Source organism: Sarcophilus harrisii, chromosome 1, assembly GCF_902635505.1.
Source record: "Sarcophilus harrisii chromosome 1, mSarHar1.11, whole genome shotgun sequence".
Taxonomy (NCBI): domain Eukaryota; kingdom Metazoa; phylum Chordata; class Mammalia; order Dasyuromorphia; family Dasyuridae; genus Sarcophilus; species Sarcophilus harrisii.
The window spans coordinates 503,802,349-503,825,015 of NC_045426.1; the positions used below are offsets into that span (position 1 = coordinate 503,802,349).

Genomic DNA, 22,667 nt, shown 5'->3' on the forward strand with positions numbered 1-22,667 from the left:
TCAAGAACCTTTCCCCAATTTTAACCTGACAATAAACATCAGTCTTTCATTATTGCCACTTTGTTCCCATTCGTGTGCTACTAAAAGAACATGGAAAAAATTACAAGTCATGCTGACTGAATCCACTGCAAATTTGTAGCAAGGCTTTTATGTAACAAAGCTTTTATGCTGCCCTAATTGACATACTATCCCACTCATCACAGTGGCTTTTCCAAAAAATTTTAAGCCCTTTCAATCCTCTCATTGTTCTCTATCACCTCAGCTTCTCAGTTAAGAATCTTGCCTTCTACTTTACTAATAAAAAACACCTGGGCAGGTGTTTTTTGCTCAATTTCTTTGGGCAGGAATGATATTGATGATTAGCTCCTATTTGCAACTCATAAATATCAATTCATTAGATATCTTCTCATCTACTTTACTTCTTAAGGCACATGATATTTATTACATATTTCAGTAGCCAGATATGATCCTGTTCATCTTGTATAACATGTATAAAATTCTCTTATTAGGTACCAATAGTGTATGAAGTATTGCAAATCATTTTCTACCTAAGAAAATATATTTGTGGGGAAGCTGTGGATAGAGCACCAGCCCTGAAGTTAGGAAGATCTGAGTTCAAATTTCATTTCAGACACTTAAAATTTCCTAGCTATGTGACTCTGAGCAAGTCACTTAACCCCAAATGCCTCAGCAAAAAAACAAAAACAAACAAATAAAAAAAAAAAACAGAAAATATATCTGTGTTAGTGATATCAAATTTTTAGTGCCTTCAGAAACTATTTTAGAGTAATAAGTTTAAAAAATTTTTTCATAGTATCCATGATTAAAGAATTTCACTTTATGGAAAACTAATTAATCACCAACCTTGTCAGGAAGATATTATACCTTTTTAATATATGGAGAAAATAGCACAAACCTATTTTATTGATGCTGTGCAACCCATAGCAAAGCTGAGAACCAATATTTGACCATTATGTCTATTATCACCCAATCTAAAAACCAAAACCTTAGAGAGAAAGCATTTTTCTGAAATAATTTTGCATTTTATTGTGTATTAAAGAGTGCTCCTGGTTAAATAAAACAAAATTTGTAACAAAAAAGAGGGGACAGCTAGTTGGTGCAATGGATAGAGCACCAGTCCTGAAGTCAGGAGGACCTGAATTCAAATCTGGCCTGAGACATTTAATACTTCCTAGCTGTGTGAACCTGGGCAAGTCACTTAACCCCAATTCCCTCAGCAAAATAAATAAATAAAAGCTCTCTGGGACTGGTAAGACCGTTTAGCACTATTGTAAGTCAAGTTGAGAGTGCCAATGTTGTGATTACTCTGAACTCTACTTTTTAAAAAAAATTACTCTTGAACAGGAAAGGATAAAATTCCAGGCACTCTTTCTGAGTTGGCCAAAATAGTTGAATTGGTTTTATTCATTTCCTTGCTGGAAGGCATATCAGCTTTTGATCTGTGAAAAGATAAAAGAGAGACATTGGATCTGATTTTGTCCTTGAAAAAGTCCATGGAGACATAGTCTGAAATAGTTGTAGGACTTTAAGAAAGCTATGAAATAAAAAGAAACTTGTATCATTAGGAGATCTTTGATGTGAATTGTTTGATCTTTTTGATCTGGACTATCACTGGGGTAGATTTTCTTGATGTGAAAATTTCTTTTACCAAGACAATACCAAGGCAATTCTCCTTATAGTAGAAAGTTACGTAGAGTAGCAAGAAATTGAGTATGTATCCGAGACAGGATTAGAATCCAGACCTTCCAGATTTTAATGTACCCTATCCAATATGCACCATGCTGCTTCTCTTGAGAAGATTTTTTTTAAATCCAAATTATAATAAAATTCTAATAGCATGTAGAGTTTGCTCAGAGATACCACCATCATTACAGAGCATGTAGATTGTGATCCAATAAGTGTTATGCAGAAAGGGGATGAGACTGAATTGATTTTCATCATTTTCCTATCAGGTGGTTCATATCATTATCTCCATATTGGGAGAAATGGAAATAAAAAGAGGCTGGAGAATATTTTTGTGGCTTTAGTAAGGACTTGGAGCAAATCTGGAAGAGAGAGAACATGAAAATCTGAAGATCATTCTTTCTCTGGGTCTAATAACACAAAATAAGTCTACATTTTGCACTGTGGTTTTCTTCCACACCAAATGGTATAAATCATGACTAATAATAACTAATCCCTCTTGGAGAGAAGAGGTGATTTTTTGTTCCCATTATAGCCTACACTGGGGCTCCATTGAACACTTGTTTTGTGCTATGATTAATGTGATGATTAATATTAGTCAGAAAGCAGTGCATTTAAGTTGATTGCCCATGCCCAATGTGTTTAAGCATATTAAAGCACCACACCAAGCAGTACTAACTGTTGCCAAAGAACCATTATTAGGAACCATAATTAGCATTTATGTAGTGCTTTAAGGTTTGCAGAGCACTTTATCATTATTATCTGATATTATCCTTACAACAACCCTGGGACATAGGTTCCATTATTATCTCCATTTTATAGATGAGGAAACTGAGGCAGATAGCAGCCAAGTAACTTCCTTCTAGGTCTTGCACTCTATCCACTGTACCACTTTGTTGCCTCATAATGTGCAAATCCTACCATTTGACTAAATAAAATTCGTGCCCGACTTCATATTTCATCTAAGAACATATAGAAGTTTTGTAGTCTATGTCTGTGGAATGAGTACCAATAAGTGTTGCCCCTAGTTATTAAACTATTTACTGGGCAAATTTCTTCAGTGCTCTAGGCATTGAAATTGAAATTAGAATTCCAAAAATTGAAGAAAGGATGTTGATTTGTTTTGAGATCATTTCCTTAACTAGGAATTCCCCATATGAAATCAAAGACCTTATTCCTTTCCTAAAAGAAGGTGTATAGCCCTTCACATGCTAGAAATTAACCCAATGCTAGACCTTATAAACCTACTTATCATCCAAGAAAGCATACTGACTCTGCATAATACAACTACAAGGCTACTTAGGAGCTATATGGATATGGCAATCTTGGTCTATACATGTGTCTTTACCCCACAGCACATATTTAAGGGCTTTCTACTTCATTTAGGATCACTGCTATTGTGACAGCACTTCTCCAGAAGCTTGGAACTAAAGACTTATTCCTCAATGTCATAGTCCTTTTCATATTACTTCACACCAACTCTGTCTATATTCTCTTAGATTTCCACGTTGATTCCCTGCTTTGACAGTTTTAGGAAACTACTACTGGTGGTCTCTTTCCATCTTCATTCAAATTTTTCAGGAAAGAGATCTGACTTAAAACACTTATCTTCTTTCCCCATGGTTCTAGGAAGTTTGGATAACTCTTTTGAGTTTGGGTAACTCAGTTGGACTTTCTCACTAACAGTTTATAATCCTTTCTTATAACGTCTCTCAAAATGGCTCCTCATACATCCTTTGTCCAGGCTGAAACATATAACAAATAACATGTCAAATAACACATGACTCTTACCATATCACAAAAGGATTATACAATCTTTTATTCCACCTTAAATTAAACCCAGTCTTTCCAGTAGCTGTCACTTTTGAATTAGATTAAATGATTCTGTCTCTCCCTTCCTTGTCTAAAGATTGCTAAGAAAAAGTAAATAATAGAGATTTGATTCATGTTCCTACAGGCAGTGGAAAACCGGAATCTCATAAATTCCCTTAAGACTTTGCTGGATGATTTCCACTCGGAGATGAGGGAAGATGAACGGGATCGCCTTGGATTGCAACAACAATATGCCAAGGATAAAGCTGCCTGGGAGGTGGAGTGGGCAGAACTGAAAAGTCGCCTGGAACAGGTATATACAATAGTATGTGCATTGGCTACCCAGGCTTCTAAAGCAGGTCACGATTCCCCAGCCTTCCTTGTCTGTATGGACATTCTTCTCCCATGATGATGTCTCTTCTGTTTTATATTGGTTATGAAGGATTTTTTTCCAAGTTTCCTGCCAACTCTAAATCCTCTGTGTTTAATTCAGGTACTATTTTAATCCCCGTCTTCTCCCCTTCCCTCTCCTCACTTTTTCTCTCCTCTCCTTTCTTTTACTCTCCGCTCTATCCTTCCTTTTTCTCCTATTCTTCCCTTCTTTCCTTTCACCTTTTTTCCCTCCTCTCCTTTCCCCTCTTCTTTTCTCATCTTGTCTTTTCTCCTCTCTTCTTTTTCTCTTCTCTCGCCTCCCTCCTTTCCTTCTGTTCTATTCTTTCCTCTCCTCCCCTCTCTTCTCATACCTTTCTTCTTCTCTATTATCTTCTCACCTTCCTTTAGAGACCTGTGATTTCATCCATGAGAAAATAATTCCTACCAAAGAAATTCAGCAGTTCATCTGCAATTTATTGTCTTTATTGCCTGCATCACTGAGACATTAAGTGGTTTGCCCCAGGTCACACAATCAGCTTGTGTAAGAACCATGGCTAATGTTCAGTTGCTATTAGAAAAAAAGGCAATTACAGAGGAACTTATGATCAGAACCTTTCCATCTCTTTTGAGAAGAGAATAAAAAAGAATGATATGTCAAGCAGAGCATTATAGCCATAAAATACAACACCAAGAAAGATTTTATGTTTTTTTTTCCCCCCAGGAGACTTTTAAGAATAGCTTATGTATAGAAGATTCAATTAAGTAGCTTCTTGATATTTCCTCTCCCCCTTTCCAGGAACTGAAAATCAATGTCCTCTTCTTTACTATTAAGCAAACCATGGAATTTGATTTGTGAAATGGTTCAATCCTTAGGATAAAATGACTAACTAATAGTAAGAAGATCTGGATTCATTTCCCCATTTCTAATACCATTATTGGTTTATCAAGTAACCTGGAGCAAGCCATTTAACCTTAATATATTACTTGTCTGTAAGATATCCCAATTAATATTAGTCACCGAGGGAGTTAAAGAGGACATAAAGGGAAATAAGGACCAGTGAGGATGAGGAGCAACTTTTGTATAGTTATTGGAAGGATGTGTGAATGTTGAAAGAAACATTGTCCACTAAACTAAAGTTCAAAGGAGAGGGATGAAAAAAGGTAGAGAATTTAGGTTATTATGATAGCAGGAGTCTGCAAATGGGTTATTACCTCTGAAGGGAACTTATAATATGGTATAGTATAAGGGCTACCAGGAAAAATTTGGTTTGGTAATTTTGTTGATATCTTATACATTTCCTAATGTCTGAATGCATGAATGAAAAACATTTATCAAATATTTACTATTTGTTGAGCACAGTACTAAGTGATATAAATACAGATACAACATTGAAATAGTCCTTGCCCTCTAGAAAATTACAGTCTATTTAGAGGAGATAACACATTTTGGGGAAAGGTGTTTTGATAAAAGGTATCACAAGAATGTTGAATGGATCCATTGGAAAGTTTATGGATCTGATCTTTCCAGAAGCAGTAGTTTTTTAGATCAAATGAGATTAAGTTTACAAAGTACTTAACACAGTGCCTCGCACATAGTAGGTATTATAAATACTAGCTAGTATTAGTAGTATTAATGAATATGGTCTCCAGAACAAAAGGGGAAAGGGGAGTTGTGGGAAGGGCAGAATATACAGAAGCACTCTTGGTGGCAAGAAGACATCTAAGAAGTTAAGCTTTAAGGGGTATGAAGCATGATCCAGGTCTAGAACTATTTAGATATAATGAGATATAGTGAGGATGGTTTGTCCTCACTCAATCACCAAATGATACAACTAGGTTCCAGAATGATAGCTCTGAAGCCAGTGAATTAAGTCACCTAGCTGTAGCCTGAAGAGTATAGCAGTAGGGAAGATGGAAAGAGCATGATTGGCTAGAGGAATTGGCTTCTGACTTGTAATAGTGGGTTTTTTCTCCCTTTTCTGTTCCTGATTTGATCCCTTCCCATTTTTACTTCAAGATTTTTATATTTAGTTGAAACTTGATATCCTGTTCTTGCTTTTCTAGCTTCTCCCTTCAATCATCAAGGTCTTACCTGACATCATTTTTTCCCCATGATTATGGTTCCCATTAAGAAAAGAATAATGATGGATAATGCAAATCTATCTGGACATTGTCCTTGAACTCTAGGCTCTCAAAGAGTACTTTCTCTAGTCAGCTGAGAAACTTGCTCTAAACTCATGTGGTTCTTGCTCAAAAAGAAAAGTATTTCTTGTAAAGTTCAAATCTTGGGTCTAAATAGGTTGTCAGTTATGTGATGATCTTTGATAGACAATATGGTGATATGGTTAGAGTCAGGAAACCTGGGTTCAGAGTCCTGCTCTGCTATGTTTATGCCTTAGAAAAATAATTTTATATGTAGAGTCTCAGTTTTGTCATCTGTAAAATGAAGGGATTGGACAAGATGAGCCATAAAGTGCCTTCTAGCACTATATCCTATGGTGTATAAATGTATGTATATTTTCTTCCTTTATTACAAAATGGCTCTCAAACTCGAGCCTGTTGTACCTGGGGCAGCCAGGTAGCCTGGAGTCAAGAGGGAGGACCTGAGTTCAAATCCAACCTCAGACATTTACTAGCTATGTGACCTGGACAAGTCACTTCATCCTGTTTTCCTCAGTTTCCCCATCTGTAAAAATAAACTGGAGGAGCATATGGCAAACCATTTCAATATCTTTACCAAGAAAACCACAAATAAGGTCATGAAGTATCAGATATGCCTCAACAACAAAAAATCCATTTACTATACCCAAATATTCTATAGTAAAAAAACCCTGGGACTTAAATTAGGAAAGAACTGAATTCAAATCCCAACTCTGATACTGGCTATGTGATCTTGGGTGTATCTTTTATGACTGAATATCAATTTCTTCATCTATAAAATGGAGATAAGAATAGCTGTGATACTAATCTCACAGCTGTTTGAGGATTAAATTGGACAATTTTTATAAAATAGTTTAAAAACCTCAAAACACCACAAGTTATTTTTATTCAACTTGGTTTGGACAAATATTTAATTAACAGTATTGAGGACACAAGTCTTTGGGAACAGAAAGACACTGAACTAGTTGGGTATGCAAATTAGCATTGTGCAAGAAATATAAATGACAAGCCTGGCAGGGTAACATCACTTTACTCCTTGTCTTTTTTGACAGCTGGAAGGAAAGAATTCTGAGAAAAATCCCGGAGAAGGGTCTCCATCTTTTGATTTAAAGGGAGCTTTTAGGAGGGAGAGAGAAGAGCTCAAGAAACTACTTGCAGAGAGTCATGGTTTGGTAATGGAGCTACGCTGGCAAGTCCATCACAATGAGAAAAACTGGAAAAGGGAAAAAGTGGAACTTATGGACCGCTTAGACAAAGAACGTGAGGACTGGGAGCAGCAAAAGAAGGAGATGCTGCGGAGAATGCAACAGGTAAGGAACTATCTTAGGTAAGGAAGGAACCACACAAAGATGTAACAAATCCATGAGTGTAGGGTAATAAATTCATAGAGATCAGAAAAACGAAAGAAAAAAAAAATCTCAACCATTTGGATGAGTAGTAGTTTGGTACTGTAGCCAGAGAATAGACTTCAATTCAAGAAAATCTAGTTTTAAGCCCATCTTTGAACCCATTGACCCTGAGCCAGTCACTTAACATTTCAATGCTTCAGTCAATTCCCTCAGATTAGAAACTGAAGATATGTGCATGGGGTGGAATTTCTGCATCTGGAGTTACCTGTAATCTTGTAATCTCAAATCTGGGCCAAAAATATAACTAAACTAAAGTTCTTTTGTGATTTTTGCCTCCTCAGAGTACTTTACAAAAAGAAATGTGGATAGTAGTTTGAATACCAATGGAGATACTGTGTGACTTGGGACAAACTCCTTTTTTCTTTTTAGGACAAATAGAACTATTATTTTATTATTATTTTGTTGTTGCTATTAAGTTGTTTTCAGTTTTTTCTGACTCTTTGTTTTTTCTGACCCCCTTTTGAGGTTTTTTTGGCAAAGATATTAGGGTGATCTGTCATTTCCTTCTCCAACTCATTTTCCAAATGACAGAACTGAAGTAAAGAGCATTAAGTGACTTGCCAGTGATTAAGCCAACATAGCTAATAAGTGTTTGAAGCCAAATTTGAACTCAGGAATATGATTCTCTCTGACTGCAGGTACTCTATCCATTATGCCATCTGGATATCCTAATTAGCTTTCAGAAAGGGGCATTTACTTGGGTGGTATAGTAAGAACAGTTAGTACAAAACATTTTCCTCAAAAGTTTTTGATACATTTTCCCACAATTATGAAAATAATTCAAGGAAAAGTGAGTAATGAACACAATTGATATCTTCTAGAAATCCTTTTGCTTTAGTACTCAAAATGTTCCACTTAGATATGGTCTTCTTGTCTTCTGGACTATTTGTAGAATTTTGAATCTTCCTTTCTTCAATACGTCTAATTGGTCTTTGGTACCCAAGCAGACAATGTTTCTTACTGATGCTATCCCAGGGACACTTCTAAGATGCCAATAAACAGCCCTCTGAAATTCGCCAGGTTCTCCTTAATTCAAATTATGGGGGAGGAAGAAAAATATTAAGAGAAACTGAAATTCTCCTTCCCACCCCATGTTATTCATTCTCAGAAGCTGCTTCTGCCACTAAGCTGTCAGCAAGTCAAATCCTTGATTCTAAACTAGTTAAGTAGTTTCATGCAGGCCTCACAGAGTGTCCTTCAACCAATTCAGACAAACTTCCTATACTTAATTAAAATACCTTTGATGGTTGAATTCATCAAAAGTGTCCAGGCTTCTTTCATATCTAGCTGACACTTCTGATCCTATTGAAACATTCTTACCTGATTGGGACAGGAGGTGGTAGAGCTAAGTAGTTGAGGGCAATTGATTCAGTCAATCCTCATTTTTACATATAAAATGTGGAGGTTGAACTAAATTATCTCTAAGTTTCCTTCCTCTTTAAATTATGTAATGTGGAAAGTATAGGGCACATAGAAAACAAGGAAAACATTAAAATGACCAATAACATCGAGATTTCCAGTTTGGGAAGGAAGGAAGGAAGGAAGGAAGGAAGGAAGGAAGGAAGGAAGGAAGGAAGGAAGGAAGGAAGGAAGGAAAGAAGGAAGAAAGGAAGAAGAGAGTAAGAAAAAAAGGGAGAGAAATTTGAACCCCAAATGTGGGCAGGCTAACTTTTAAGTGCACTGCTAATAATTTAGTCAGAGTGAGTGCTTCTGCCTGAATTCAGATGTAGCCTAATATAATAAAGAAAGTGCTGAACAAAGCTGAAGTCAAGCTGTCCTATGATGACCTGGCATGCTGGGCTTAACCCTGAGTGGTGATCAAATATGACCAAAGCTAGAAAAGACAACAGCCCAAAGCCAATGTTTATCTGGATCAAAATATTCAAGGGAAAACAGTCTTAATTGGAGATTAGGTTTTCACTAATATGTGACTGTCTTGTACATTTCCAGTCATTAGTGTCTACACTGCAGCTAATCTCTTGATATGATGTGACAGCAATCATTCTTGAATGATGCACAAATTACACTAATGCAGCCTTGGCTTTTATCCCTGGTTAGTTTTGCAAACTCTGCTTTTTATTTGTGTCTATGTTTCACATTAAGAAATGCTTGAGATCTTAAGAAACGTTATTAATCTTGAAAAATATAAGTACAGAGAAATGTCAATTATTTTTAGTATTTTCCTTTAGATCATTGTTTTTTGAAAAAAAAAGTAACATTTATATAGCACTTTGAGATTTGCAAATTTCTTTACATATTTTATCCCATTTCATCCTCACAGCAATTATTTAAGGACAGTGATAGTATATTATAGTAATCATATATCTTATCATATCATATCCTCATTTTATATATGGGAAGACTGAGGCTAAGAAAGATTAAATGATTTGCCCAGAGTAACAGGGCAACTAAGTATCTAAATCTAGAACTCAGGCCCCTTTCTTCAAATACAATGTTATTCACTATACCATCCAGGAAGCCCTGTTATGTGAGCTATTACTGTTTTTGTGTTTCTCAATTGAGAATGTCTGTATTTGGGCCATTTTTATACTAAATTATTACATTGAAAAAATATATCAAATGCAGGGAAAGATTGACAGGTTTTGGTTTAGGCTGTTTGGGACCCTAGTAGAATTCAAGGACAGTACAGATTGAGAAGAATGTTTGGGACCAGACACCACTTCTTTCTCCATCCTTCATGGATTTTTATTACCCACCTTTTGGGTATTTGATGTGACTACCATTCCAAATTCCCAAATTCCTCATTAGGAAGAATGCCAGTTATTTCCTGTTTTACTTGGAAGCCAACTGTAGGAGAGTCTTTAGCTTAACACCTCTGAGTACTCTTGGGTCCAGGTGGATCAATGATTAGTGTTGAAGTTTTAAAAGTGAAAAGAAGCCTTTGTTCCCAGGGATTTGTTTGTTTTTTCAACTGGTCTTAAAAATCTTATCCTTCACCTCTCTGACTACTTTCCCAGAGCAGTCCTATTTGATTAAGTAATGCTTCTAATCTTTCAAACTTTGGAATTAAATATTTATCAATGTACAACTTCAGTTATCTTAAGTTAGCTATAATCTGAAAAGGTCAACTAGTTACTGAATAGAAAGTCATCTAGACAAGACCAATCCCTGTGATGATAGTTTTTTCTTGTACCTGAAAATAATTTACATGGTTGTCATGATTAATGCCAGGTCCCTTTTTGCTTCATCAGTGACTATTCCATAGCAACCATAATGATTTATTAGCTCTACCATAGCACTCATTTTACAAATCAACCTTCATATTTATAGAGAAATTTTTATAGAATTTAAAAATATATTTTATTGATATCTTTTGTTTTTACATCACCAGAATTTTTCCCAGTATCATACTTCCCCACCCCCACCCCGAGAGCCATTTCAAATTACAATATTTTTAAAGGAAAAAAGGAGAAAAAAAGAAAAAAAAATCAGCAAAACTAATTAAAGCATTGGAAGATTTGGGTGATATATACAATGTACCATAATCATGTACCTCTAACATAATTTTTAAGCATGTAAAAATGTTTACCTTTCCTAATAGAAAGAAGATCAGCAAGACACATATAAAGATGTATATACAGTCTCCAAGATAGTCTATGAAAGAAGCAAATGTTCAATTAACTGGTTAAACCAAATACTTAAAAATGAAAATCTTCTTTTCAAATTGGCATCTATTCAATCAGTGACCTCAGAACATCACCCTTTATAGTATAACATTCTTGAGTAAAAATGTGTTCTTAACCTACATATGAAATTAAATTAGGGGTCAGGTCTATTAGTGCAGTGCTTTCTCTGCTATTCTTAGAGATATATTTGTCCCTAATGAGCTTGTACTTTGTACAAAAATAAATCTGTTCTTTCTCCCCAAGTATTTAGCATTTCAAAGTAGGATTTTTAAAAATCATGGTAACTAGCCTTGCAAATTAAGATAGCAAAGGGACATTCCTTGTGTAACAGGAAGTTGGCAAAGGTTATTCCATTAGCCAGTTTGTTGCTCACTCATTAAACTCTTAGTCACACATTCCTAAGAGAAGCAAGGAGCATGTCAACGACTGTTCATAGAACGTTTAACAATGTGTGGCCCGGGTACACAAATGCTTTGTAAGCCTTATAACCTTGAATAGGATAGCTTCATACAAATGGTTAAGGGTCTCTCTAAATCCATTTTCCACATTGGAAGCATGTGTTTCTTGTTTATCAGGTGTCATAAAATTCCAACATGATCTCTCCACCATGTAAGACACTTTATATGATGGATGTCTACAATGATGTAGCTAAAGCCTTGTTATGAATATTAGCTCCTAGCATGTCTTCTCACATTTCAGGACATTTTTTTAAATGGATTCATACTGTATCTTCCATTAGAGTTAGTTGGTTTCTAATTCGTATAGACTTTACAGGACTTATAATTTTCAGCTGTGGTATAGTGAATAGAACATTAACTTGGGATCAGGAAGACATGGTTCAAATTAGGCATTTAATAGCTGTATGACCCTGGGAAAATCACTTAATTTTTCATGGCTTTCCTCTTATATAAAATGAATGGTTAGACTCAATGAATTTTAAGGTAACTTCAAGCTCTAGATGTATCATCCTATGGATCTAAATCTAAGGCTTTGAACACTTAATTCTTCCTTCTGTGATACACTTAAATTAGTCTCTGAAAGTCTCTTTGTAATGTGTAAAATGTTTCTGAGGGTTAACCAGAAACCTGCTTCTGATACACACTGACTCTGTGGCTGTGGGCCAATCTCTTAATGTCTCAGTGCTCTATGTCAATATTGATGGCTGTTGCATGGTACCTTTTAATCTGAATTGGTAGAAGGAATTTCATTATCTGGAATTCCCTGTACTAGTGAAATTACCAGTCTGGATCCATTCCAGAGAATTTCCATGATACATATACTTCATTGGTGCTACTGAAAGGTAAATCTTTGTTTTCCCATCTCATTCACACTAAAAATAGTCCTATTGGCTAGTAGGATGTAGAACAGAGGTTCTGAAACTTGGTCACAGAATCCTTTATACTCTTAAAAATTATTGAGGACTCCAAAGCCGTTTTGTTTATATGAATTACATCCAGGGTTGTTCTGATAATGTTTAACAATTAGCTTTCTGGGGGGAAATGTATACATGACACACTTTTAAATTTAATTTGCATTATTCACGCTTTCTCCAGAACTTTCTTAAGATTAGAAGGTCAATCAAACATAAATTAAATCCTGATTTGTATCATTTGACAATTTCTAAGATGTAAATTATCACAGTAGAATTTTTAACAATTGACTTTTATAGGCTGGTATGAACTAACTCCAGCATCACCATGCTGGTGATGTCTATCAATATTTGCTATATTAGGCACAGCTATCCAGTGGTGGATGGAACACTGGTCTTAGAGTCAAGAAGACATCTTCCTGAATTCAAATTTGGCTTCCCTTATAGCTGTTACCCTGAGCAAGTTACTTAACCCTGTTTCTTCAGTTTCCTCATCTGTAAAATGAGCTGGAGAAGAATTGGCAAACCACTCCAATATCTTTGCCAAGAAAACTCTAAAATATGGACACAAAGAATTGGACATGACTGAAACAACTCCACAAAAAAATTGCTACATGAAGACATCTTAAAAGTATTATTAAAAATGTTTTGACCTCATGAACTCCCTGAAAGGGTCTCAGACACCCCCCAGAGATTCCTACTTTATACAACTCTGCTCTAGAAATAAGAGAATTGCACTTAGAATCAGAAATTCAATACCTGGCTTTGATTTTTCCAAGAACTCACTCCCTGGGGAGTAATCATAAGACAATTCATGCTGCCTCTATGAACCTCAGTTTCCTTATCTATAAAACAGGTAAAATAATATTTGCACTACCTACCCCAGAAAGATGTGGTTTTAAAAAAAGCACTTTGTAAATCTTAAAGTGCCTTTGAAATAATGAGGTGCCATTGTCATCACCAAAAGTCAATCTCCTTCTAAGGGAGATACTCTAACTTGACTTTAGCAGTAGCTCTGACCAGCTAGCATTACTGTAGTCGATTTTGAGAAGCCAGAAAAGGTGCCAGTTCAAGTGAAAGTTGCCCTGTGCTCCCCAATTCTATTACTAAAATCCAGACAGGATAGAGTCAGAGTCCAGTACCAGAACCACCTTTTCTGTAGGTCCTAACATAGACCTCCAGTCAACATATTGCTAGGTCAAAACCAGCAATTGGAGGCAAAACCAATGGGAGATAAAGCCAGGCTCCTATTTAGAGTTGTTGAATATTTTCCCAATTATACTTGGGGCGTACTGTAAAGTGACTGACTGTGCTGTATTTTTTAAATGGAATTTACTGTCATTTACCACCTGTGTGACTTTCAGCAAATCCCTTAACCCTTCTGGATCTGAAATTCTTCATCTGTAAAGTGAAGTGGTTGGATCACATGGCTTCTCAGGTCCTCCCAGCTTTAAATCTCTGATCCGATTGTCCTATGGACTGGTATTCCAGTCATGTAGCACCATATGCTTTTCTAGAGCAAGAGATGTCCACAAACCCAGGGCTTTTCAAATTTTCAGTGATCTGGTCAATCTGATAGTCGTTCAAATCACAGTGCTGCTTTATTACAAAAACTGATTAAGATTGACCCAAAACTTTGACCAGAACTGACTCCCACTTTTGTAGATCCTCTACAAATCCAGATTGATGTTCCTCAATGCAGGGAAGTATTTACTTTATATTATACTTTACGTGTCTATCAAGACAAATTATCAGTTTTTTCTTCCTATAATATTTCCCTACCCTCTCACTCAAGACTATCAATTCTTCTATGTGTTCTTTTTAGTTCTTTCCCCTGACAGCTTAAAAATACTCATGAGACCTCTTGATCTGCATTCACTTACTAAAAATTTCTGCCTTTTGGGGGGGAGGTTTTTGTCGTTATTTTAAAATTTTGTTAAGAAGTGCTTCTCACTGTTCTTCACACCTCTTATTTTTAATCAGCCACCAAAGCCTGCCTATCTTAATTCCATATCATCTCTCCTGTTCTCCCTATTCCTACCCCATTTCTACTATATTGCCATGTTTGGATTTCTTATTGGACCTGTATAAATTACTGGAAGTGAGTTATTTTCTCTTTTCCTGCTCTCCAACTTAGTCTAAAGAGAGGTGCCTAGGACACTGAGAAGTTAAGTTACTATCCAAGGTCAAAGAATATGTGTTGGGGACAGAATTTTAATCTTGGTATTCCTGACTCTAAAGCTAGCTTTTTTCCCATTACATTATGCTGTATCTTTTATTGCAAAATAGTTATCTGTGCTTATGTGTTATTAACTTGCCAGATCTTAAGCTGCAGTAGGGTCAAGGACTGTATCTTATCTAAATTTTGTGACTTTTCCAGACTAGCACTCAGTAGGTATTTTACTAATTTTTTGGATCGAATTGAATTTTTAAAAGGGCAGTGGGAACATCACTGCGTTGATACACTGAAAGTAAAGGGAAAGAACAAAAGGAAAGGACAGCAAATAGAAATAAAAGTTAAATCAGTAGCCTACTCCTAAAGCCTGTGTGCTTGCAAATAAGCTGAAACAACTCAGAGATTGTTATGGCTGAAAGGTCTCATATATCAATATATTTAATCACCTCATTTTGCAAATGGGGAAACCACAGTACACAAAGCTTGAAATGACTATCCAGAGTTACACAGCTAGTGAATAGCATTAGGAAAGATTGAGAGATAGGGGAGAAGAAGAGTAGTAATATCCTTTGTTTTCAATATTAATAACAAAGAAAATAGTAAATCACATTTAAATAGCAATTTATGTAATTTTACTGTAACAGGAAACCTTTCACATATTGATACCTGCTCTCCAACTTATTATATCTTAGAGAGACATGTCAGAGGCACTGAGTGAAAGTGACCCATCATGGCCAATTTATATCAGAGATAGGAGTCTTGGTCTTCTTGGGCCAATACTTTATCAATGGATAGAGTCCTTAATGCCTTTCTCTATCTCAAATTTGGGGTTGGACCAAAAATTCCACCTTCCTCAGAAAAGTCTGTCTAATGCTGTATGGCTTTACATGGGTTGTCCTCACACACAAGCTGTCCACACTAGGAAACACAGTTAAGTTTGTGAAAAATGCACAATCTCAATTTGCTCCAAAGGAATTGTGTTAGAACTCCCTGGCAGCATCTCAATATTTGATGACTGAAAATCATTATTCTTCCTTGCCTTTGAGTCAGGTCTAAATGTCATTTAGTCCTTTAAATATTTTGCTTATTAAAAAAAAGCAGTCAACCCAATAGAATTTTTGAATTTGTCAGCCAATAAAGAACTCATTAAAAGTAGTTAAGTAAAAATATCCTTAGGTCTAGTGTTTGTTCATGCATAAATACTAATAGAAAAAGGCAATGACAACAAAAATTACAAAAGTAAAATGTCAGCAAACCTTATGAAGTTTTCTAATGAAACAAAGCTTCATTAGGAGCAAGTTCTCCACCTATTTTTTCAGTTATTTGTTTGATGCTGGTACATTTTCCCTTGCTTAAACCTCTTAATGGCTGCATGGACCAAAGCAATAAGCAATAGAGAGCAGCCATGGAAATAGTGTTTGACCACATGCTCAAAGTTAAAATGAATTCCAGGTGGGCCTAAGGTAAGAGGTAGCATGATGTGGCAAGATGTGATAGATTAGAAATTAGAATGAAAAAGACATGGATTCGAATCCCAGCTCTCCTATTTGTAAATGTATATTTAAGACAGGTAGGTGAGGTAGTGAATAGAGTGCCAGACCTGGAGGCAGAAGACTCAATTTCCTAAGTATAAATCTGGCCTCAGACATTTACTACTTGGGTGATCCTGGGTAAGTCACTTAACCCTACTTGCCTCAGTTTCATCATCTGTAAAATGAGCTGTAAGAGAAATGGCAAACCACTTCATTATCTTTGCCAATAAAAGCCCAAATAGAGTAATGGAAAATTAGATATGACTGAAATTACTCAACAATAAAATTTTTATCTATGGACAAATAACACTTCACACCTCTGGTCTTTAGCTTTCTCATCTATAAAATGAAGATGTTGCATTAGTTAAGTCACAAACTCTAAATATATGACAGGAAGAATGCTAAAAAGAAATGTGATGACAAATGAGGAATCAGGTCATCTTTGTCAGATGTGAGTATAAAAGCAGAAGACAAACTATTTGGAAAAGCATACCAGCAAGTGAGTCATATCCCCTTCAAAATAATTGTTATCATAGAATAATAAGAATATAGATTTTTAAATGGAAAGGACCTTTAATGTCATAAATCCAATCCCCTCAGTTTACAGTTGAGGAAACTAAAACAAGAGATTAAGTAATTTACTCAGGATCACACAGGAGTAAGCATCAGAACTAGGGCCTCAGACTCTACATCCAGACATCTCCCCAGAACCTGGTACAAGAAATGAGTTCAGTGAGGATTCTATTCAAATTACTTGGGGAATGCTGCCTTGGAAACTGCATTACATTCTTTCAAATATCGTTAGGATAGGAGACTTCATCTTTTAAAGATGCATTTGATTTTTTAAAATATCCCAAAATCATTCAGAGTCAAATATAGTGAAGAAGGTAGGTAGATCTTGGGCCAAAACCAAGGTGTAACTTACTCTAGGTATTGAGATCAAGGTTCCTCTTCTGTGTCTTACTGACCCTCAGGCAGTTCCAAAAAGAAATTCCAAAAGTGATGGCAATATCATTAGAATAAGTAGGTGACCCTTTTGCACTCATTTGGAAGTCTTAGTTCTGATATATTTAGGTTGTTGCTTTTTCAAGCAGTGTCCTCAATTAAAGTCTTTCTTGGATCATTAGCTCTCTATTTTAGCATTTAATTTCTTTTTGTATTGGACCTGCAGCACCTTCTTTGCAACTTACAATCTGATAATGTATGGGGCACTGAGTTTTACCCAGGGTCACACAGTATGTGTCAACACAGATCTTCCCTAAGACCAGAGCCAGTTGTCTATCACTATGGCTCCCTGCTTTTTAGCATTTATTTCAATTAAATATAATTAGGGAGAATAAATAGACTTGTTCTAAGCTTTATTAGGTATGATTTTTTTAAACTTCCAGAGTCCTGAGATTGACAGTGTCTCTATTACCTGACTTTAGCATTGAATAATAAAGAGTTGACAATCACCCAAATTTTCCTTTAAAAAAATCTTTCAGTTTTGTCTCTTAAGCATCAAAACAAGGTGACCTGAGTTATTTGTACAAGCTTTCAAAACTTATTGACATAAACAAACAAAAAAAAGAAGTAGAGTGTTCTCATAAATGAAGGTGTAACAGAAATGCAAATCAAATTGTTGTATCAGATGAATTTTATTTTTCCAATTACATGTAAAGGTGACTTTTAGTATTCGTTTTTTAATAAAATTTTGAGTTCCAAATTTTCTCACTCATCCCTAAGATGGTAAGCAATTTGATATAGGTTACATATGTTCAGTCATATAAAACATACTCCCATATTTGTGAAAGAAGAAACAGAATAAAAGGAAAAAAAAACTACAAACAAGTGAAAAGTGTTTCAATCTATACTCAGACACCATCAGTTCTTTATAATAAATAATATAAGTTTGGCATCCAATGGGGAAGAGTTGGAATGGAGAATGGATAGGAGAGAAGGGGAAGACTATTATAGTGTCCTAACGTTTCTGGAATCAGTCCAAATAAAATCCCCAGTTGTGAGAAAGAGAAAATCTACTACAAAGCAATCTGTACTAACTTTTTCTTCTTTACATTTTAAGCTACAGGATGGAATGAGCTACCTTGGAAATGACAGTTTCTTTAGGGACTCAAAAGAAGTCAGCGTCCGTGTATATTCCAACCAAGGGAGTCATCATCGTTCAATGGGAAACTGGTCTTACTCTGATCCAGACCCAATGCAGTTTGAAGATCAGACGCTGTCGAAATTGAAGCAGACTGACCGATGCTCTGCCACTGAGAACATCTTCTTGGATGCATTGGCTTTGGATGATGAGCCCGATGACCCTCAGCCTCGGAAAGGGGGACGAGAGAAGTTTATCACTTGCCTGCATGAAGTAATCCTTATATTCTCTCTATTTTTTAATTGCTTTCTAATGAAGTAGTTCTAATTAAGCAATAATGGAACTTGGTCCTTTTCCACAGGAGAAAGTATCAAGACAAAAGATAAATGAAAGAAAAAGGATACTAAGACAAGAGAATAGGTGTTTCTATTTCCATGTCATCATTCCTGCCCATATTTTTATCCCTGCCAACATCTTCAATATTCATTTTTTTCCCAGATAAATCCATTTTATTTTCTATGAAAGGTGAAGTCCTTTATGAGAACAGACACCATATTCATCACTGTTGTCAGTGGAACCAGTTCTAATCTTTAGTACACAACAAAGCTGTCTAGATTTTTAAGTCTAGATAAGAGCTATTCAAATAACCCAGACCTTAATGCAGAGCTCTGATTAGAGAAAAACATATTTTATCCATCCATATGAGACCACATGATGTAAAAGAAAGTATGCTATACTGAGAATGGAGAGACCTGGGTCTGCTCTTAATGTACTAGTGAGGCATCTTATAGTGAATAAAATGTTCTTTGTAGGGTTAGGAAAAATCTGAGTTCATCCTGCCTCAGATATTACTAGCTATGTGACTCAAAACAAATCATTTTGCTTCAATTTCCTCATCTTAAAAATGGGAATAATTATATCTATTTCACACAATTGTAATCAAATAAGATATGTGTTAAGCACTTTGCTAACTTTAAAAGGCTATTTAAATATTAAGTGTTATTACTCTGTAACCTCAGGAGTGACAAGAATTACAAAAGAAAAGCAAAAAGCACACAGTGGAGGAAAATTAGATTAATGTAATTGGCCTCTTTTAGGCTTCATTTTCCTGATATGTAAATTAAGACAGTTGAATTAGATGATTCTCAATGTCTCCTTGAACTCCAAATTCTATAGAAAAAAGTGTTCACAATGAAAGCTGTCCCATAACAAAATGGGCTTCCTCAAAAAAAAAAGTGAGTTTCCTATCCCTTGGAGGGTTTGGTAGAAATAATCACTTGTTGATGTGATATAAAAAAAGATCCTTATCCAGTTTTATGTTAAACTAAAAGCTTGAAGTCCCTTCCAGTTCTAAGATTCTAGAATTGCATGAATCCTTAGAGAAGATATGAAATCTTGAGAGACAAGTTAAAAGAACTGAAAAAGAATGAAAATGAAATGTTCTGGTACTCCCAAATTAGCACATCAGTAATCAAATGCAAATGAAAGTTAAATCTGCCTTCATTTGGCTTTGAGAGTACTCATTTCCTTATAAGTTCCTGAAAATTCATAATTTTCCTTAATACCTACTCATTCACAGGAATAGGAATAGAAATTAGATTGTGCTAGGAATGAGGAATATCTTAGATCTCTAATTCTATGGAATTACATTTAAGGAAGATGTTTCAAGTTCTCCTTTAGTCCAATGAAATCTTGAAGTCTAGTCCAACTCAGTATTATTCTCAGATGAACACAGTGGTTAAAGAGACCTTCACTAAGAGGCACAGGACAACCTGGGTAGCTTTTTTTTAAAGTATAGAACCTCCAAGACAATGACAATGGCAGCTACTACTCCTAGCTCATGCTTCTATAGAAGTTTAAAGTTTACAAAGTGCTTTGCTAGTCCTAGAGAGGACCTCATTTATAAACTCTGTCATTGACTATCAAGAAAATCCAGAATTCCAGGAATCTTTTATACCAAATTGTACTTTTCGTGTGCCTCAGTTTCCTCAACTATAATAGAGGGATAATTATAGCACTATCTCCTAGAGTTGGGAGGAACAAGTAAGCACACTTATAAAGTAAACACTTAATAAATGTTTGTTTTCTTCCTTCCTTCCAGAGAGGTCAGAAAGGATGAGGATTGAGAAATGGCCATTAGATCTAGTAACCTTGGAGAGAGCAGTTTCTGTTGAATGGTCAGAAGTCAGATTGTAGATTCTTTAGGAAGGAGGATAGGAAGTGAAGGCATCAAGTCACTTTCTTAAAATGTTTATTGATGAAGGGGAGATTTAGAATGCTGTCTAGTGGGGATAGTAGGATTTGGGGTTTTTCTTTAAGGATAAAGGAGATATGGGCTTGTTCATGGGCAGCATGGAAAAAACAGGGAAAGGTTGAAAAGAAAAAGAAAAAGGACAGATAGTAATGAGATTTTATTTTTGACTGGCAAATTTAAAAGTAGCTATATCTATGTCATTTAGAATTGGGATTATTCATAAAGCTTCCTCAAATCATCAAGAATCACCAATCAGAATTAATCTTTTGACTCTTTTTTTCCCCAACCCCTCCCCCCATCCAATCAGTTGCTCCATATGTCACATCCATCCCTTTCTCTTCATAATACCACAGGTAGTACTTAATAAATGATGAATCGAATTGTTTCTAAATATGAATGTGCTCAGGAAATTTCAGAAAAGGAGGGAAAGAGCTAGGAAATCCATAGTCTTTAAATCACAGAAATCTATTAACTGAAAGAAAAAAATGCTTTTAAAAAGTCTTCACACAGAGTATAAGAAAATGTCACTAGATAATAACACATTTTTAAAAATTGTTGTATTACGTAAGTAAGAAATGATTCAACCCTCAGAAAACTAAAGTAGCTATTTGAATTAAATTCTATATTTATCCTCTTGGGACAGAATGGTGCCAGTGTGCCTTGTGTTTCATAGGTGTTGTATCAGAAAACAGGGGAAGAGGGAAGATTTTTGAATTTAGAAATTATGATACTTGGACTAAATAGATTGAGTCCCACTATATTCTGAAATGTTCTTAAAACTGAATTGCTTGAATTCTCCTAGTTATACCTTTCGCTCAAGCAGTTGAGACATTGAATATAGGATGGATTAAAGAAATTGTTACTAGGGAAGCATTATAACAGCTGCTTCATCTGTCAGGCAGCCTCCTACACATTTAATGGAACCCATTGAGTGAATGTCACAGTGCCTTTGTTGGAATGTAGGGAAATGGTGTGTTGGAGGAATAATTGAATTCCTGATCAGCAGTGTAGGAGATCAAGGCCTATGGACAGCCAGTCATACAGCCCAGAAATCTAAAGAATGGTCCTCCATGTATAGAGTTCAACCTTCCTGCTTACTCTGTGAAGGGCTTGGTAAAGGGCCCCACAGGAAGGGAAGATGTATGTGGGTTATTAATTTTCACTATTGAAGGAAGCATCAACTCTAAAGAGATTATAGTTTTTTAGAATAAATTACTGAAAGAGAAAATGTGGGCAAAGTAAATAAAGGTAATATGGGGGAGAGGGTACCAACTATTGGAGGAAATTGAGAAATCTTATGTAGGTATTAGCACTTTGAGTTAAGCCCTGAATGAAGTTTGGAATTCTAAGGATAGCCCTTGAAAAGAAATTTCAGTTGAACCCAAAGTTTATGGAAAATGTGGCTAATAATAATTGATGATATTCATATGGTCTGTTAGACTTTTTAAAATGCTTAAATCATATCATCTTATTTGAATCTCACAACAATATTCTATATGTACTATAGGTTTTACTATTTATGTTTTACAATTAAGAAAACTGAGGTTCAAAAATAATAATAGATAGCATTTTTACAGATATTACCAATATTATCCCCTTTATCCTCACAAAAAACTTGGGAGATGGGTGCTATTATTAACCCCATTTTAAATACATTTTAAGTAACTTTCTCTGAATCATATAGCTAGTAAGTGTCCGAAACCAGATTTAAATTCAGGTAAATTCCTGACTCCAGGCCCAGTACTTTATTCCCTGCCTCTTTAAAAACTATAAAATGCCATGATAATATATGGTATTGTTATTAGACCCCTTAAAAGGAGCATAGAAGAGCTAACTTTCTCTATGACTGTTGTTCCAGTCAGCTTCTCCTACTAGTCTTTATCATATTATCACCTACATTCTTGCCATATCAATCTCTTAGAGTCTGTGATGTCTAGATCACAATGTTTCTCTGCAGTTCTCTGGCCATCACCTTCCTCCTAAAATATATTTTGTCCCCTATTTCCTGCCATGTGATATTTAAGACGTATTTTCATTTAAATTATTATTGATGTTTTATTTTTAATACATTTTTAAATTGTCCTCACCCTGTAAGAACTATCTTTAGATAAAATAAAACAATTACCTAACAATTACTCACTACAACTAA

General features: G+C 35.4%; 1 protein-coding gene across 10 annotated transcripts in view; it reads left to right on the plus strand.

Moving 5' to 3' along the window:
* Nucleotides 1–22,667, plus strand: part of MTCL1 (microtubule crosslinking factor 1) — a 158,471-nt gene that overhangs the window by 118,243 nt on the left and 17,561 nt on the right. For all 10 annotated transcript variants that reach the window (XM_031946627.1, XM_031946628.1, XM_031946626.1 and 7 more), the window contains 3 exons: nt 3,662–3,829; nt 7,101–7,358; nt 18,244–18,537. In XM_031946627.1, coding sequence (XP_031802487.1) covers nt 3,662–3,829; nt 7,101–7,358; nt 18,244–18,537 — 720 coding nt within the window. The remainder of the gene's footprint in view (nt 1–3,661; nt 3,830–7,100; nt 7,359–18,243; nt 18,538–22,667) is intronic.